The sequence below is a fragment of the Alosa alosa genome, chromosome 8, assembly GCF_017589495.1.
Source record: "Alosa alosa isolate M-15738 ecotype Scorff River chromosome 8, AALO_Geno_1.1, whole genome shotgun sequence".
In the NCBI taxonomy this organism is placed as follows: domain Eukaryota; kingdom Metazoa; phylum Chordata; class Actinopteri; order Clupeiformes; family Clupeidae; genus Alosa; species Alosa alosa.
Window position 1 is genome coordinate 16,233,716 of NC_063196.1, and position 20,050 is coordinate 16,253,765.

Consider the following 20,050-nt stretch of genomic DNA (forward strand, 5'->3'; position numbering starts at 1 on the left):
AATTTGAAGATGATACCCAAACTAGTTGCCTGATAGAAAGCATACATTTAAAGGTGTACAATTGTTGCTTTTAACAGCCACACATTTACTCTAGATTAAACCTGATTTGTTGTTCTTTATATTTATTTTTTTCCATAACAAACATGATGTAGAACAGATGAACCACATCACAAATGAAAACTTCTCTTCATAGTTACATACAGTATATTGAGTTAACTTCTTTTGTGTGATATCTCAGCCTTGTAATTATCTTCACCTGTGTTAAAACCTGTTTGGAAATTGTGCCATTAAGCCTAAATGCTTGCAGTCACTGCTGACTCTGTGACAGTGACAGTGAATGTACAATAATAAGAATGTAGCACAAAGTATTTCAGTCTGATATCAATATGATTCTAGATGATTCCTGCTGAAAGATGGTACCTGACACAATGATCTGAAATGCTTGCCTGAACCAACTGTAAAAATAGGCATACACCAAAGGATTAACTGTGGAGTTTAAGTAACCCAGCCAACCAAATATTTCTAATACTAGATTTGGAACTCTATAGCCAAAGTGTGGATCAATTGAAAAAATAAGAAAAAAAGGAATCCATGATGTGATAAATACACCCATGATGATGGCTAGGGTTTTGGTGGCCTTCCTTTCTTTTTTAATAGTTGATGGCTTACCACTTGTATTTATATTTATTATCTTAAATGATCTTAACTGTCCCTGTACAACAACAAATATTTTAATATATATGGAGGCCAATATCAAACCTGGTATGTAAAAAGACAGAACAGATGACAAAGAACTCGAAATTAAACTGTTTAAGAAAATGCAACTACCTTCACACACAATACTGTTATAGAGTTCCTTTATACCTAAAAGATTTAACTCTAGAAAGACCAACCCAAAACCAAATATAGCTGACACAATCCAGCCGAGGGTATCCATTACTACGACAACAGAAATGGTTATCTTAGATTTATACAGTAAGGGTTGACTTATGGCATAGTATCGGTCAATAGATATCATGGTAAGACCTATAATTGATGCCATGCAACACATTATGGATGTACTTGTATGAATTTTGCAGAATAATTCCCCCATATACCAGCATGATTCAACAACTCGTACAACACTTGGGGGCATTACAATGACACCCACAAGCAGGTCTGCAACGGCCAGGGAGAGAATAAGGTAGTTTGTAGGTGTGTGGAGCTGTTTGAAATGGATCACAGTGATGATGACCAGCAGGTTACCAACCACTGTTATGATAGCTATAGTCCCAAGGAAAATATAGAGAGTCATACGAATAACAGTTGGATATGTGTACTTAGGACAGGAGTTATTCACAGACTCATAACAGAGAGGAATGTTGTCTGCAACTTCTGATTCATTCAAGGTGTTTCTCAGTGCCATCTTAGAGTTATTCTCTTCCTAAACAGAGACAAAACATACAGTTATATCTTAATGCCTTAAGTAAAAAAATGAGGAAATATCAAACCTTTAAGGACACCAATTTTCTTTGTGAATGAATAATGTATCATAAATAAAATAAATATTCTTCCTTAAAATACAGGTGTCATAAGAATTGGCATCCCTGTTAAATTCCCATAGAGGCAGGCAGATTTTTATTTTTAAAGGCCAGTTATTTCATGGACCCAGGATACTATGCATCCTGATAAAGTTCCCTTGGCATTTGGAATTAAAATAGCCCCACATCATCACATACCCTTCACCATACCTAGAGATTGGCATGGAGTTATTTCAGTTCACCTATTAGCTGGTTTGATGCTCATTGGGCTCAAAAAGATTTAGGTGCCAACACTTTTGACCATCACTGTAGATGACTGAATATCACCATCACAAATTATTTAGTAGTAAGAATATATGTTGGTTTATATTAATGCATTTTACATTTAGATTAAAAAAGATTAAAACTCATTGATAAGTTTGTTTTAAACATTCTTATATGAAAACTTGTCATGACAATAAGGGGATTATTACAAATGATGAAATATTACAAATGATTACCAGATCAGAGTTCAATGATAAACATTTCTGTTGACCAGGTGTTCAAATCATTCACAATATATAGTATTATTTTCAAAATGAGGAGCTGGGATATGAGAGGAAAGCACACCATTTCAATAGTGACCTTACCTGGCGGAGGCAAGACTCCAAAAGCCCATCACTGCAGACGGTGGTTGTCATTTATAATGTGCGTCAGGTAAAAAACGCAGAGAAGCACTTTTTCCTCCCACTCTTTCACCCTCTTACAACGTCCACCAATCAAAAGCACCACAAAAGTGTCTTAAAAAAATGGTATTAATGCATCTGAAAATGTAAGGGCCAAACAAAATATAATGTATGTCAATCAGGGTTATGGTTGTGTTCAATGTGTATGTATTTTTTTTATGTATTTTTTTATTTTTATTTTGTATTTTTTTGAGGTGGTGATTAAGACTCTGCATTTAGCCCATCCATGAGCGCTGAACACACACACACGGGCAAGTGGATACTTCAGCAGTAGTCCCTGGGGAGCAGTAGCCTTGTAAGTGCCTTGCTCAAGGGCAACTCAGCTGTGAGTGCTGAGTTCACCCTGTCCACCCATATTTTAATCTGCCAGTCCAGGGAATGACACCAGTGGCTGGCCTCACAATCACAAACCTGCTTCTCCAAGCTTTAAGCCACAGCTGCCCTTCATTCAGAAAACAAGTTCAGGCTTCACAAATTTGGCTGAAAAACTTTACCAAACAAGATTAGTTTGAATGCATTTCTAAACCAGCTGTAAAACAGTCCATATACAATAGGGTTACAGGTTGAATTGAAAAATCCTATCCACCCAATCATGTCAAATGCCAAAGGTGGAATGGAATTACCAATAAATGGATCAGTTATGTTACAAACAAAAAATGGCAGCCAGAGCAATAAAAATACACTCATGATAATTACAAGTGTTCTTGTAGCCTTTTTCTCCATTTTTGAGGCACCTGAGGAATTTTTCCCAGAAGTCCCACTCGTATTGTGCCTGTCCTGAATTGACCGGGCTTGTTTCTGTGCAATGACATAAATCTTTGCATATATGCTGAGCATTATGACTCCTGGAGTGTAAAACGAAAGAATGGAAGACAAAGCCCCAGCTAGTTCACCCAGAAAAAAAAGGCAAGCTCCTTCGCAGTAGACATTGTTGTAGTAAAAATCCTCATAACCCATAATGTTGAGCTCAAGGAAAATCATCCCAAATCCAACCAGGGCAGGGACACTCCAGCTGAAAAAGATCATGACCACGGTCACGGAGGATGTTATGGTGGTTTGATAACTGAGTGGGTGGCAAATAGCGTAATACCTGTCAACAGCAATGAAAGACAGATTAAAAATGGAAGCATTACAAAGCATCACATCAGTGCTCAAGTAAATCTTACAATATAAATCACCAAAATACCATCAGGTTTCCACAGAGCGCACCATGCATGGTGGCATCAAAAAAACACCCAAAAGCAAGTCAGCCATAGCCAGGGAGAGAATAAGGTAGTTTGTAGGTGTGTGGAGCTGTTTGAAATGAATCACAGTGATGATGACCAGCAGGTTACCAACCACTGTTATGATAACTATAGTCCCAAGGAAAATATAGAGAGTCATACGAATAACAGTTGGATATGTGTACTTAGGACAGGAGTTATTCACAGACTCATAACAGAGAGGAATGCTGTCTGCTAGCGAAGCGGTCATATAATGATTGTCAAATGTTTTTATTTATTTTTTTCCCCCGTCATCTACTTCCTGAATTTTTGGTCAACGATACCCGGGACACCGAAACACCGGTGCACATAAAATTTGGTGGGTATGTAGCCCCAATAGACTTTTACAGAAAAATTTTGTTTTCGGTCCCGGGGCCACTCCCCGTGCTGGGCCCCCGAACCATAAAAAAGCAGTTTTTCCTAAATAACTACCTGAACCGTGGCACTGAGGATGAAGAATCTTTTATGGTATGATGGTCTCAAGGGCCCACGTCAATCTGGCCCATAATCACTCATTTGTGATTTGCACTCCCCCGGTAAAAAATGAAAATGCAATATCATTCTGCTTTAATCGCCCCTATCTTCAGTTAAGATGTTCAGAACTGCACCAAATTTTATGTGTATGATTGACCTGGCATTCTCTGGGGGTATGCCAAGTTTCGTAGAATTTCATCCATGGGGGGGTCTAAAAAAATTAGGTTATGTGTAGATTTAGTGACTGTACACTCATTGGCCTGTAGATGGCGGTGCACACATATACACACGCACACACACACAGCCACGCACATACTATCGGTATTAGAACGGCCAATACATAATTACAAATTCAGTAGGATTAAAAGAAAGCCAAATATTCATCATCATCATCATGATGGCTGCATTTCCAGTATTGGCGATACAGTAAGTAGTCGTTTGTCCACTAGATGGCGCATCGTTGCAGTGAGACGTAATTTTGTTGGAAGTTAAAAGTGGGTTGGAAAAACAATGGACGCTTCCTACAAGGACTGTAGTTTACCGCAGAGAACGTCTAATAAGGATAGGACAATGTTCACATGAAATGTAATTCCCATTTCTTCTTGAAGCCGAAATAAATCTGAGGATGTTTATCGGACATGCTTGGTTTTTACTGCAGGTACGTTAATTTTATAATATCAATAAGGACCTAGGTACAATAATGTTACTGTTAGCGTTGGTTTAAAAAGGTGAGGGATCATCCTGATGAAGGCTTGTTTGCCGAAACGCATCAGATTTTTTCAAAGGTTTAAATGTAACCAAGCCAATAAAATAAAGGCTTTTTAACCTTTGATAATTGAGAGTGCCTTGGAATCCCCTGTTTTTTTCTCATCTACATTTTCCTATCCAAAGAGCACCTCAAACAAACTAATTTGAGTCCAGGAAGTGCTCCTAGACAGACATTTTTTGAATTACACAACAGGTGTGTTTAGCTTAATATTTTCTAAAACCACAATAAGAACACACATTGGCCTCTGGTTTTCTAGGAAAACACAAGTCCTGAGGATAATATTGACATATTACAGGTTTTATCTCTGTCTGTAATATATCAATATTCTCCTAGATGCAGACGCAGATGTGCTTGTCTATTGGATCAACAGGTTACACAATGGCTTTCCCCAGTCTTAAACACGGGTGCATGGCCCCGGTAATCTGTTTTCTTAAGGAGCTGTAACATCCAACCAGTAGGCCACGGCTGCCCCAAGAAAGCGGCAGGCAGTAAGTAAGCCAAGGCAACTTAAATAAGGCATTCTGAATTATCTCCACCAGTGTAAGAGCAGAAGATGATCAGCTGAACAATCAGCTGGCCAGTCAGCTTGACAGTCAGCTGGGCCACTCAGAGAACTTTGATCGAAGTATCAGTGTTCAGTTTAATCTCTGTGTACACAATGTTCTCAATGCTCAAGTTCATGTGTAGAGACATTGATGATACTTCGATGAAAGTTTCATGTTGTGTTGAGCCTTCTTAGTGTTTTAAAAATAGCGATTTTGACGCGATCATGTATCAAAATATTAGTGCCCCTACGATTTCCATTCAAAAGGCCATTTGACCCGAAAACGACAACACGGACAACCTTTAAAGTCGGGTACATTCACAAAAACACCCTATAGGATGCATTTTGGCGAAAGTTATGCTTTAAGGCCTTTAAATGGCTTCTGTCTAAATGAGTAATTTACTTAAATTCCTACACCACAATTACAGATGGTTGAGCCTGGACCTCTCATTATGTTGTTTTTAAGTCAACACACCATATTTGTTTATCACCTCTATAGTGAAAGCCCAACTCCCTCTGCCCTGTTCACACATACCTGAGCAGTGGGACTCATTAGCTGCACAGAGGCTGTCAGAGGCACTAAACACCATGGTACCAGGTGTTTACTTACACCTGCTGCTGAGAGGAAACATGCCTATTGTTTGTTGATAGTTCCACACATACAACAACGAGTCTGGCTCAGTCCCTGATGTGTGCATGCTGCTTGATTGCATCATTAAGGCTCATAGAATGTGTTACTACACCTTTGTGTAAACATTGCTCAATATTTGCCAATTTAGCACCAATTACTCATTTTAAATCATAATACCAATCACAAGTTTAAAAAGGCATTCAGTGATTTTATTGATATACTGTATTAGTTTGATTCAAAAGTTATATTTTTATGAGCCTAGGTGGAAGTGGTTCACAACCTAAAATTAGCGCACTATAGCCTGTAATGTTATTGATGTGTCACGTGGCAGTTCTCTCCTATCCCTCCTACAGTGGTGTGGAGGCCTATCGTGATAATCAGACCCTGATCTTGGCCAGGGCAGAACTGGTCACTGTGTAACTTCTGTATCCTCTGGGGCCCACTCTAAACACTTGGCACAACTTGCAGGAAGACAGATGCCAGGTAATCACAGTCCTGCAAGGCCTAGACTATTGCACTAGCTGCACTATACTATTCATATATTAATTCAATCATACAATATATTAAACTAAGAAAAAATGCCATACCGATGACATGATCACCACATCTGTTCTTTATCATAACAATGGTCTTTAGGATTGTTTGAGATGATGTCAATAGAGCTATTTTGTAACCAGATTCCTAATATACCGTACATGAAGACAGCAAAATGCCTCTTGCTCCTTGCACTGACTGGCTGGCAGGAATACTAGCTGGTGAAAGAGGATATTATTCAAGTGGGCTGTGGTTAGGAGGGAAATCTCATATGCAAGGTCCCTACAATGTAATGTAATTGCAGGGTTTAGGCCTACTTGAGAGCTGAAGAGTGTGGACATTCAACATTCATTGACATGCTTGTGCTACGGTAGCACTATCACAAGTATGTGAAGTAATGACAAGATAAACAGTTTAAAGTCCATGGATTAAAGGTACTTTTTTGCAGGGATGTTTGGGGATTTGGCCTAAAACTCATTTTTTGGAAACCAGCCCAGATTTACCCAAATAATTTGAGTTCGGGAAATTCGCTCTTTGTCCATTGACAAATCTCTATGCCCGACTTATTCGGGCCAATCAAAAATCGTCTGGGTGGGCTTTATAAAATGACGGTGTGCATCTAAACGTGACATTAGGAATGCACTTCGGGTGTCGCTGTCTCATATCACCCCGTGATAGAACCGTCTTATTGCAGGGAAACGAGCTCAGGGCTCCACTGATTCGGTGACATGGTGAGATTCAGATTTTACCTTATTACATTGTCGCCCCCTCTGCTACGTTCCACTGCTAGTAACCTGGTGATTCAGGTTAAAGATCAGCACCCTCATATGCGGGTTGTTATTATATTTGTTATTATATTTTTTTGTATTCTGCAGTTCTAGGCTTTGAACGTCTCTTTCATGACTGTTATTTAACCAATATCACTGAAAATGAATTACTTGCTCCCGCATAAACCGTCTGTGACATTATTTGACAATCAATATGTTTTCAATATTGTAGCCCGCCACACTGTGGCGCCCTTCGTGGTTTGGCGTCCTGGGCAGTTGCCCAGATTGCCCATGCCTTTCGCCAGCCCTGCACCTAAGCACGCTTCAGTTGATATTGTTTACAGTAAAAAGGGCTGCCCCTAGGGAAGCAGGATGTTTAGATTCCTCTGTTATAGAAGATATTGACAGCGCAAGGCATTAAGAATGGTTCTCCTGCTCTGCCTACAGGATTCACATAATGCCTTGCTCTAATTGGTTAAGTTAAGTCCATTGCCAGCCATGATCGTTTTGGATTTCCCCTCATGCTCGCCTGGCAGCTTGATGGTCTTTTGGGCTCCCACCATTGACCTCATGGCAGCCTTGAAGTCGACGGTGGGGGCCCAAAAGACCATAGATCGGCCTGGCATGAGGTTTATACTAATTGTTTTTAGAAATTAAACCAATCCTCATGAATCACATGATTGGAATGACAATGAAATACTGTCACTAAATATCGAAGCCTATGGTTGACACAAAATTTACATTTACTTTTATAATGAATACCTATACTGCAGAATGTCCTTTCACATGCAAACATGCAAAAAGATTTGGCAAATATTTTAAAGGAATGAGAAATTGCTGTTATGGTGTGCGTGACATTACTAGATGTGGAAGTTGATTTTTTTATTTTTTATTTTTTTTATTTAAATATATTGATGTACCAAAGTGACTGAAAGTAACCTGTAAGAAGCTGTATTTTCTCATTGAATTATTGGTCTGGACTTTGATATTTCTTAATTTGCACAAAGTCAGCAGCAGCAGCCTTCATGCAAGAGGTCAGTGTTCGCAGAGTAACTTTCCAGTCACTGTCACGGCACATTTTCTCAGGCCCCTTTCCATTTCTTTATTTGCACAGTCACCATCAGCAGCAGCAGCCTTCATGCAAGAGGTCAATGTTCGTAGACTTACTGTCTAGTCACTGTCACGGCACAGGCACATTTTTCTCAGACCCCTTTGCATTTCTTCCTTTGCACAAAGTCACCAGCAGCAGCAGCCTTCATGCCAGAGGTCAATGTTCGCAGAGCCACTGGCTACAAAAACTCCTGCTGGCCCTGTCCAGCCATTTGTGCTAAGCCCTTTCAGCATGCGGCTTTCCTGGACAGGAGTGGTTGCAGCTCTGGCCCTGTTGGCCACAGTGGCCCAGGCAGCGGTGGTCACCGAGAATGGCTACCCCATCATGTGGGAGAAGGCGCCGGCGGAGCTCAAAGACTTCCCCGCGGTGGACGCCGATGAGGTCACAATCAACCCCTGGGAGTACTTGCAGCGCATGGGGATGTACCGACTCATGCTGAACCACACAAACCAGTACATGGGCTGCATGGGTCCCGGCCCGAACGACAGCCCGCTGTGGGGGCTGCCGCTGCAACTGGGTTGGAAGCTGAAATCAGGTACTGGTGCAAAGACTAGCACTTTCAGACAATCAGGGACATCCAGTCATTCAGGCACATGGAGAGGTCAGCCACATGCATTATGTCCTTTCAATTGTAGCAATACATATCATGTAGCAATATATATCATGTTTTATATGAGCATAATGTATCTAATAAATAACCTAATCTAATAAAATGTACACTTACAACACATTATATGTGTATTAGACCATTAAGGATATACCCTGTTAGCGCAGAATTGTAATACATTATGTGTCTGCTTCAGAAGGTGCACAGCCAGGTTTTAACTCATCATGGGCTGTGTGAGGGGAAAATGACAAAGACCTTGTGTTGTTTTTGCTTTGATACTTTTGTTTTTGTAAGATCTTACACTTCTGAATGGACTCTTCTGTTAAAGCTTAACCTAGTTCGTAATGACTACCATAATGACTACCACCCCGTGGCCCTGACTACAACAGAGATGATGCTTGGGGAAACTTCATTGCAAACTCACCCCCCCTCCCCTTGAATTCGCTCCTGAAGCCAACAGGTCTAAAGACGACGCCATCTCCACCCCGCACACCACCCTCAACGCTCAGACCATAATAAGTTCCTAAGTAACACAAAAAGTTTGCCTAAACTGACAATTGAATACGCTTGCGTTGCGCTTTGAAAGTTGAACCAAGTTCAACGCTCAGCTTGTTCAACGCTAGTGTTACGCTAGCGCTGCAACCGTTCCTGCCGCTTGCGGCTGGTCAGTGTGATCCCTGCCTAACACTGGACCGTTCAGATGCTGAAATCAGGTAGATGCCCCTGTGGCCATAGTAGCCCACTATTTTTCATCCTTCTTTCTTTATCTTTATAAAACTATTTTTCATCCTTCTTTCTTTATCTTTATAAATAGTTGGTGATCCCTCAGGCTCAGGACACCACTGCATAGGAATAAGATGAGCAACTAATGCTAAAGAAAGTACTCTTGACAGGTTGACCCAAGATATGAAATGTAGGTGACCGGAAGTATGAATTCACTGAACATTTTCAATGATTTCTTTTTTTACCAGGTCGGTTGGTGGACCCAACAGCAGCTAGTACCTGTGGTCAAGAGAGTGGTGATCCAATGTGTATCTCTCCCAAGAGCTGGTGGGCATGTATGTTATTTAAAGTTTCACCATAAATAGAAAATATATAGCATCCATATACATTAGATCCATGTTTTTCCAACCATCAGTGATCTCTTTAATCATGAATCATTATTTTACCAAAAAACACCACATTTTCACGATAGCCTTTGCACTCCAATGCCACACAGGTGTGAACTACTACCTGTCTGTCATTCCATTCTTGGCTGCCGTACAGACAGGTTTGATTGGAGACGGAGACATCAAGATTACAGTCCAGAGCCCCCCGGAGGGCACCGAAGACTATTGCACCAACTTTATGGACTGCTCTGCTAAATATCCAGATTTGATGTCCAAATGGGAAACCTTTTTCAAAGTAAAAGAGACACAGTAACTGTACTTTTACAATTAATATTAGACCAGTGGTGATATTCTTAATTTTTAAAGTCTGTATTTTTACAGTTTACCCAAAATCCATGAAGGTCCATATAAATGTCTGTTTGTGTTTTGTTTGAATACAGATGTGTATAGGGTAAAGGATATCAACTAGAAAACAATGAAACAGACAGACAATAATGAATATGTTCTTCATGCTCATATATTTTTCTCTCTTTCTTTAGACAGTGAAAGCGGTGAGTGAATCAGAAGCCACAGACATGGAGAAGAGGAACCAGATCATGAGCACCATGTGGGCCGCACAGCAAGCCTCTCTACAGCAGGCCACAACAAGCTGCTCAGAGCGGTAAACTACCGTAATTTCCCAACTATTAGCCACAGCTTATACATTAATTTTCCAAAATGTCTTCAGATAGGAGGTTAATACACGGGGGCGGTTAAAATGATATTGATACGGTTTTGTTTCTTTTAACGTAACATACAGTATAACACTGTCTTGCGGCTTATACACAATGCGGCTAATACAAAGGAAATGAATGACTGTACTATACTGTAGTACGGCTCTTCATGCAGGCCCTATGCTCAATTATAACCCACTGCAGTAAGAAGTTAAGGTTGGAGTTTAAAAACTGCTGGAGGTGGACTGAAATGAGAAAGCCTCTATATGCATCTGTCTCTGTAGCATAACCCCTGAACATGACCTGGTCTTGTGTTTGTCTTACATGACCTTTAACCTTTAACTGACATATGAATGCTGACCCACAGGCAGAAGTCCTATTCCAAACCAGAAATTTCCTTCGCTGTGAGCTGGGTGAGCTCGGCCGACTATGTCAGCGCAGCGTACTTCCAGTCCAACATGGAGAAGTCGAGGCGGTTCATGACCCCGCTGCCAAGTCGAGTGCTGACCGATGCCGACAGCCCTCCTAACGTCCCGGACCTGAGCGCAGAGGAGAACCACGCGCTCTACATCTTCAGCTGGATGAACAACGTCAACAAACTACTGGGTGAGGGACATTAACTCTGGGAACATTATAAACACTATTGGAGGGTGTGGTTGTGGGATTCATGGCTAGTGTGTGAAAGACTGGTATTATTTAGGGGTGTACAAGGTGACCACTTATTCATACCAGTGGAAAAAGGCATGTAAGAACATAACAAACGTTTATACCTTTAGGGTTGCATCACATGTGGCCATAAGCAGACAATTAGTCTGGGCATACATCTTACAGACGCAGTTAGATCTGTCCTGTACAAAGTTGAACATTGGAGGGGTTCGTACTAAAGCATCAGAGTCTCAACAGAACCTAGACTACTTTCCGTCTCGGAAAAGGTGACAAAATAATGAATCACTTAACATCCAAGATGTTTCTATATGCATTCATAAATTATTTACAATGTCATCATTTACAATAGATAACACTATTATAAAGTGTTATGTTGAAAGAAACTGATGACTAACAGAATCCTGTTAGTATAAACAGAACCGGCAATGTGCTGTTTATACTGTACAGGTGTTTCTATTGCATTAATTCCAGCAGCAGCCCGTGTGTGTATCTTTATAATGGTAGTACATTCTAGTACATTTTGCTTAAAGGTGCAGTCAGTGAGTCAGTTGCGCAGGAAGTCGCATTTGTTTATGTTTATATTTAAATTTATCAGCAGATGCTTTTTTCCAAAACAACGTACATTATTTTTTTTAACCAAAAATCAAACAAAACACCAAAGAAGTTCATCCCTCCCTTCAGTATTCCCAGAGAAACTCGACACAACATTTTGCTTTTGTTTGGTGGACAGGCTGCCCCCTCTTTTTTTTGTTTCCAGTTTTTGGACCATGGGCTACAGCGACCAGGTTTCTTAATAGTGTATTCATGGAATGGGCAGCTAGCAGAGTTTTTTGCTGAATGTGACAAAAATGTTATGGGCTTGGGTTGCTGACTGTACCTTTAATATCTTACAGTAAGTGAAATAAATTCTGTGTGCTACTTCTTACAATGCTCTAACCAAAGGCCCTGATAGAACTTCTGTGCTTCTCCACCAGTAGTTTACCTTATCCAAAATGTTTTTATTGTTTTTGTTTCTACGAACAACCGAAGAACCTTTTTCTTGTGCTCTGCCCGTAAAGGAAATACTCTGGTGAACTTGTGGAATAAGTCCATGTGTTCCGACGCAGCGCGGGAGAAAGGCAGGCAACTTCTGGATGATCTGATACTGAACCCGAAATTTGCAGTCTCTGGCCTTCTCTCCATCCTGACCGGAATGGCAACCAGCTGCTGATGCTGCTGCCACAACGTTCCAGCAATGTTCTCACAGACCAATTGTGATGACAGATCCAACAACTTTCTTAAATAAAACTACTTTTCAAAACTGTGATTTGTCATGTCATATAAATAATACAAAAGGCTGAAAAAAAAAACAACAAAAGAAACTTTGCAATATAAACCAGAATGCATGTAACACTAAGACAACATTATCATATTACAATTTATTTCATGTATTATATGCAGAAAAATATGATAAATTATTGCATAGACTTTTATCTGTTTAGTACATTCATGCTCCATCTCAAATTCTACAGTTAGTTAAAAGGTGTTTTGCTTTCCTTTCACTGTGCTGCGCAGAACTTCTTCTTGGACCTTTTTCCTAATGAACTCAAGTTCATCCTCATCGATGTATTCATATTCATGGGAGTCATCATCCAAGTCATCCACTTCTGGCTCTTGAGGGATATCCTTACTTTTCACGGTGGCAACTAGAAATGATTATGTAAAGCCAAAATCACTCTACAATATCTTACCAATCTTTAAACAGAAAAACTCAGGAAATGGCTAAAAAATGTAGGGATCATTAGGGATCGTTATTTGATGAGGCAAAGTAAAAAAAAAAATCACAATCCCCACCTGTAATGGGCTGAAAGACTGGAGGTATGGATGACCTCCTCTCACTGCTTACTGCAATGGTATTCCTCTTCAGCCTTGGAAATGTGTCAGATGTCATCGACCCTGGTTTGGGGAAATTGCAATGCGGACTCTGCATTGACAGACACAAAGTTTTATTTGCTGAAATGAGGGAACATTTGATATTTGTCACTATCATAACACTGTTTGCCCTTGAATATCTAAAGCCCCTTTTTTATATAGAATTAATGTACCATTGCATGGATCACGTGACCGTTATTATCAAGTTAAAAGTGCCTGATGGCTGCACCGCAAATGCAAAAGCCTCACTGTCATACACCTACATGACCAGTAGAGGACAGCATAATCCTAGTAAATCAAACAAAGTCATTTATGTCAATTTTACAGTTTCCAGTATAACATTCGGAGGGCCTTTACTGTAGTTTTCACTCTTTATACCTCTCACTGATTCTTTGACCACTCTCTACCTACAAAACATTTTGGATGCACCATACTGTAGTATGGGAAGAGCTATGTCCTAGTCACTGACCTTTGGGGAGCTGGAAGGGATTGGCTTGTTCGGTCTGGGCGGCTTCACCATGTGTTGCTTGATCTTAATCTTGGGCGGTCGTGGTGGGGGCTGCAGATTGGCCACGGTGTACCTGCGGAGAGTGTAGTAGCAGTCCTCACCGATCTCCTCCACAACGGCGTGCCCGACAGGCTGCTCGGCACCCGTGGCCGGGCCATCCCACTTCTGCTGCAGCTGGACAGTCATTTTGGTGCGGTTCACAGGCACCTCCCAGCACTCTGACAGGTCCAAAGTGGACACCAGCAGGTGGGGATCAGTGATCTCTTCCTCCACCTGCAGCCCCGATGCCGCGGCTAAAATGTCCTCCTTCACCGCGAGGTCCCGCACGGACACCTTGACATTGAAGGGCAGGGGGAACCCGTGGCAGATATCGCCAATGGTGTACTGTCGCTTGTCGTGTATGACCTCCACAAAGCCACCATCCAGGTACATAGGGATCTGCACGTCTTTGTGGCTCTTCCCCTCGATCTTCATGCAGGCCAGCATGTCGGCCATCTTGTCCTCGCCATTCTCTGAGCCCTCGGCAGTGCTGCTGGTGGATTTCTTCTTTATCAGGAACTGGTCCCCGACCTGCACGGGGGACTGTCCCTGGAAGTAGTGTGACTCGAAATCCCTGGTGGCCACCACGTGGAGCTGCTCGGTGCTGCTCTGTGCCCTCTCCAGGTCATACGCAGTGGGGAACTCCCGTGGTCGCCGCTTGAACCGGCCCTTGTAGGACGAGGGCACCAGGAAGCGCCTCTGTTCGCCTCGACGTGTCTCCGACGCCAGAACTCGCTTGGCCTCGAAGGCGCGTTGGATCACAATCTGCTTGGAGCGGCAGATGAACGCTAGCTCCTCCGGAACGTGCCACGGCTTCTCGATGACTTCGGCCACCACGGGGAATGTGTCCATGGGCTTTTTGAATACGTCCTTCAGGGACAAGGGCTGCACGAAAACTGCTGAGTCATGTTGCTCTGTTACATCCACAACGTCCACATCCAAGTTCGGTGGGATGAGGACCACATCCTTTCGAACTGTGGGAAAAATATTCAAATTCCACATTTAAAGACTGTGATGTTTGTCACAGTGTGTGCAGGGTATCCTCTCAGCGACAGTGCTGAATATAAAGCATGGCAGAAATAGATATTCTCATTTATCAGCTAGTGTCTGACATGAATGCTCCTAGTTAATTTAAAGCTTTGAACACTGTTCTCTCATGTACCTTCCCAGTAAATGAGAAATTTGTTATCAATTCCAGCACAGTGCTTGTGGTCTAATGACGAAACATCAAAACATCATTTAAATTCACTCCTCTACTTCTGGGGCATTCATGAAGTTAATGGCCTCAAAACATTTCTGTTTTCATGTTCGTTGGTCACAAACATTAAAAACGTATTTGTGCTGTCTGGTGTGGAACAGGGGTAAAAATAAAATAAAAATAAAAAAATTAAAATAAAAAAAAAAAAAATAATAATAATAATAATAATAATAAAATTAAAAAATAAATAAATACAGAATTCAATTACTGTACATGTCTATCATCATGTCTCACACAATTAAAAGACTTCCCTTTCTTCCCACCAGTAACTTTCAAAGCAAAAATCGAACGCAAACACAAACGAAAGCAAGGCCTCGGGGACTTACATTTCATTATAGCCTGTATTTCATGTACTGGAGTGAGAGTCAGTTCGCCTTTGTAGTCCTCCAGTGGGTCTGGTAAAATATCATCTTTCAGGTGCGTCGACTTCACTTTGGTCACAGTCCTTGTCCGCCCAGTGGACATCTTCCACTCAGCCAGTTCCTTCAGAGTGTAGAATTGGCTGTCGTCACACTCATAGAATTCACCTTTCACAGAGAGTTTGAGCGCAAAACGGCGCTTAAGCTCGCTCTGCGCGAGCTCACAGTTGACACACTCATGGCCCTCGACCATCTTGAGGCCTGTGATTCGGAAACTTGTCCCCTTTTTGATCGTTCCATCTGGGTGGTCCAGGTCGCCAGCTGTGTAGAACACAGGCTGGTTCAGTCTGTGAGAGCTGATTCGGAGTGACTCTGCGATCTCCTGAATACTACAGTATGGCTGTCTGTCTTTCACCATCCTGAAAAGACCTGGAACAGACAGAAGGCCAGAATTTCTGCTAGTTAGGCAGTTTTTTTTATTGAGAAGTATTATTTTTTGAAGTGGTTCCACTAAATTTAATTTGAAGAACTGAATGAGCTCCCAGGTTGCAATCCTTGACATTATATCTCTTTTAACATTTATTAAGTAAAATGGAATCTGTTACGTAGAATTAACAGTGTCGCAAAATTAATATCCATTTTAATGAATTCTGGGGGTTTTCTTGCCTCCAAAAGATTAACAGAGTAGGAGGAAAAGGCCATGTTACTACTTCCTTTTTTATTATCGGGAAAATGTCATCTTTGCAATTTATGGACCATTATTACAAATTAAAAGACCTTAACATACCTGGGTAGTCCAAGGGAAGGTCAACCGTAATGCCATTGGATCCCTTGGCAATGAACCTAGTGATCCTGATCTCAATGACCTTGATAAGATCACCATTTGAAAGGCAACATTCTCTCCCATACATCTCATAAACAGATCCTGAAGGAGACCCATGAGGCAGAAAAGTATGGTTTAGAGGGACATTTATGCTGTTTATGTTTAACATACACTTTACTAACATACACTTATTTTACACTGTTATTTACAGAGTTATGTGAAAGTGAACGAAATCAAATTTAAATATGTCAAATGCATTTCATTTAAGGCCATTCTTTTCAAGACTTACAGAGTCTTAGAGGAACAAGAATCCATTTAATTAAACTCAAAGCTCCTCTGCTGAAATCGTCAAGGGACAGCGAAATGGTGCAGTAGGTATGACACTACTATCACCATGTGTTATTTTGTGAAATTCAACACCCAACAAGGTATTTATTTCAGCCATCAAAATAACAATGTTTGCTGACTTTGCTAGTTTGTCTGAAAGAGGGAGTTTTTTGTCAAGAAAAAAACTAAATGGCTTTATATAGAATCGCTAGGCATTTCTTTGCCTGAGGTACATTTCAGAACTGCTGTAATAACCAACTGTAATAACCAACTAAGATTACTGTCATTCTAAAAGGCATTAGGCAACATCCAAAAAGCTTGGAAAAACAAAGATTTAAGATAATCATAAACCATTCAGTAACAATTCCAACAATAGCACACCACACGGTCATTATTTACTTGGGTTTTATTGGAGATAAAACTGTTTCTAAATTATAGACCCCATTACATCCTCAGGCATTAAAAAGCATTTGAAGGGGCAAGCCTTAAAAATGACTGTCATAAGACTATATCCCTCCTCATATTAGTTTTAGTAAAGAAATGGCAGAATGTAAAGATGCGTAAGTAGTATTGACAGTATTAAGGCATAAAGACTGGTATTTAATGCGAGAATAAATACAAATCATTTAAATGATGAGAAAACGAAACTTATCAGTGAAGCAATTTTCAGGGGGGGGAAAAAAACAAAAAAACAATAGTAGGCCTACACATGTTCACAGGTGATAATCATACCTTGGACATAGATGCCTGACTGGATCTGCAGGATCCTCGGCAGACATCTGGGATCCACAGATCGGGTGAACTCATCCAGGGTCATCGACATCCTTATCTCACTGTCTGTTCACACGGCAGAAGCCTCTCAGGAAGCCAACTCTGAGGGAAAAGCCCACGTTGCACATGAGTGTGTATTGTGTGTGTGTGTTACCACGGAGCACTGCCAGCCACTAACTTGCCATGGCTAGGGGCCAGTGAGCTGACCATGGTAAGGTGTGTGTGCCCGTGTTGCCAGTCCCAAAGCGTCCCTTCTCCGCACTATCTGCCTTTGCGCTGAGAAAGCCGAACGGTCACTGAAACGCGCAGCGACAAGGCACTGCGCGGCAGCCAGCTGTGTGTGTGGTGCAGCTACAGGAAGTCAACGGCTGTCTGACAACCGCAGCTAACAGAGTAGATTGTCTCAGTGGGAATCCAACAATGCACTTGAGTTGCTGCTGTCATTTGCATGCAGACAATTGTTCACAACCATGCTTTAGCTGACCTGAGATGCTATTACCAGAGAGTATTATCAAGACTGTTATACTGTGTTAATTTGACCAATGAATGAGATGATAAACCTTGCGCTCTACGTGGAAGAAATTGTATGGAATAAAATATGTTGAAAAATACACAGCTAAGAGATATTACAGCCATTTACACTATAAATGACACAACTTTTCAGTACATATTTAATTTTTTTTATTCAAAGACTTTTTTTTTACTATTTTAGAGTTACAGCCAGTAAGCCAACTACTACAGATGGAAAGATGAGACATGATTTAAACATTCACATAATGAATTGTTTTCTTTACTTTTCAACTGTGCATTCAGTTCTGATGCCAACATAGCTGGCTGTGCATTACTTTCATTGGCTTTAGTCCTAATATGCCATGCCTAATACTGTACACTCAATTTCTCTGTGTTTCTCTCAAAAACTTCCTAATACAGTTGTGAAAACATCAGAAAAAATAGAACTCTTAGGTCTCTTCTTGACCTTATGGTAACCTATGTTGAGTGGGTAGAATTCACAATCATTTACATGACCTGACCACTGTAACATCACGGTGAAGGATAAAACATGAACTAAAAAAAAACATTCTATAACCAAAACCAAAGCAATAAAAAAAAACAACTTTAAAAACAAAAAGTTACAATTAATGTGTACATTTTGAATTCAGAGTAAACAGGGAATGACAACGATTGTTTTTAGCCTTCAAAAAGGAATGCAAAGTAAACAACAATAAATCAATAAATACAAACAATGTGCTTATCCATATAGACATATGTACATAAGTCTTTGGCTTATGATTAATATCTGCTACAAAACAAAAATAAAAACAAGGTCAGCCATCAGTGCACAATACGGACGATACCAAGCCAATGTTACACGTTAGCACTTGCACTGTATTTATCCATAAAAAGCATTTTTTTTCTTTCACATTTGTGATGGATTTATATCATAGATATAAATATAGATATAGATAGATATCATTATATATTGTTCATGGACAATAATGGCAATATAGAAGAAAACATTTTAGCATGCAATACACTGACTGGCATTAGAATTACCATTTTACAATGGCTGCACAATTTATTTTTTCTTTAAAAACACACAAAAAAAAATTAAAACAAAACAACAATTAAACCCTTAAAATGCAAAAAAATAAAAGACATGAAGCAAACAAGGCCTTGTGGCCAGCACTTGATTCTGTGGCACTCAACACGGTATAATACAATTGAGACATTTACAAGCCACGCACATCATACGCCCAGTACACATAGAGAACGTTTATGTCTTAAAAAAAACAAAATGAGCTAACAGCCTCGTTAAAAAAACAAAAAGAGAGCAAAGTGGTGGCCCCAAGAATGGGTCTTCAAATGGGAACGCTGCACAGCAATATACTTCTCGCCCTGGTCCTCCTTACGACGTCTCAATGTACTCCAAAGCAAGGTCATAACAGAAGCGATACTGTTCCTGTAGATGAAAAAGAATAGAAGAGGAGGGGGAAATTAGTGAAGCAGGCACTTGCAGAATGATATTGTTACACCAACACTTCAAAGAGGTTTCCATGCAACAAAAATGTAACAAATTTGCAATGTGATGGGAAGAGACAGAATTTTGGCCAAATCAAAAACTTTAAGTAGGGATGGTTCAATAAAAAAAAAAAAACTCTTGCAAAAGTTTTTTTATTTCTTTACAGGCTCAGATCTGAACAGCGCAGGGGTGCTTTTCACAATGCATTGCTTTTGCAGCGGAAGTGGTAATCTCACGTTTGCCTCAAGTTTGATCTCAAGGCACCATCGCAGCTTCAAAGCACATTAGCACGAGCACATTACAAACTCAGACAATTGTGTTATGGACTATATAGACGACTGACAACTTGTTTTCTGCCTTTCTTTCCCTTAAAGAATAAAAAGTCCCATTTGGATCAATAGAGAAAACACTCTGGGGCCTGGCAAAAAGAATTTGATGGCAGAACAGATATGGTGCATCTTTCTCTTCTAAAGTCCCATTCTATCATATCGCAACAAACTATAAATAAGCACTCCCAAAAATCCTATGAAAACAAAATTTCAGTGGCAAAGTTGACGTAAATTGATCAGAAGATCATTTAATTTATTTGCAGGGGTGTTTCA

The 20,050-nt window shown here is 40.5% G+C and overlaps 4 protein-coding genes and 1 pseudogene across 19 annotated transcripts in view; 1 reads left to right on the forward strand and 4 right to left on the reverse strand.

The window, feature by feature from the left end:
• Positions 1-370: 370 nt before the first annotated feature.
• LOC125299559 (trace amine-associated receptor 1-like) lies at positions 371-1,405 on the reverse strand. The gene has a single exon (XM_048250886.1). It carries the CDS (start codon positions 1,403-1,405, stop codon positions 371-373), a length of 1,035 nt encoding a protein of 344 aa, XP_048106843.1.
• A 1,308-nt stretch (positions 1,406-2,713) lies between these two features.
• LOC125299353 lies at positions 2,714-5,884 on the reverse strand (annotated as a pseudogene).
• Positions 5,885-7,139: 1,255 nt separating this feature from the next.
• Positions 7,140-12,735, forward strand: leg1.1 (liver-enriched gene 1, tandem duplicate 1). Its single transcript, XM_048250476.1, has 7 exons — positions 7,140-7,190; positions 8,341-8,872; positions 9,916-10,002; positions 10,164-10,348; positions 10,593-10,714; positions 11,134-11,372; positions 12,491-12,735. The coding sequence occupies exons 2-7, from the start codon at positions 8,497-8,499 to the stop codon at positions 12,640-12,642; spliced, it is 1,161 nt and encodes a 386-aa protein (XP_048106433.1). The 5' UTR covers positions 7,140-7,190; positions 8,341-8,496; the 3' UTR covers positions 12,643-12,735.
• Positions 12,736-12,835: 100 nt separating this feature from the next.
• On the reverse strand, positions 12,836-17,697 carry themis (thymocyte selection associated). Its single transcript, XM_048250475.1, has 6 exons — positions 17,390-17,697; positions 16,295-16,432; positions 15,475-15,936; positions 13,813-14,864; positions 13,266-13,395; positions 12,836-13,117 (listed from the first exon to the last, which is right to left on the reverse strand). The coding sequence occupies exons 1-6, from the start codon at positions 17,478-17,480 to the stop codon at positions 12,948-12,950; spliced, it is 2,043 nt and encodes a 680-aa protein (XP_048106432.1). The 5' UTR covers positions 17,481-17,697; the 3' UTR covers positions 12,836-12,947.
• Positions 17,698-18,085: 388 nt separating this feature from the next.
• Positions 18,086-20,050, reverse strand: part of ptprk (protein tyrosine phosphatase receptor type K) — a 126,669-nt gene continuing 124,704 nt past the window's right edge. For all 16 annotated transcript variants that reach the window (XM_048249872.1, XM_048249883.1, XM_048249882.1 and 13 more), the window contains one exon: positions 18,086-19,388. In XM_048249872.1, the coding sequence (XP_048105829.1) occupies positions 19,335-19,388 (54 nt within the window). In that variant the 3' untranslated portion in view covers positions 18,086-19,334. The remainder of the gene's footprint in view (positions 19,389-20,050) is intronic.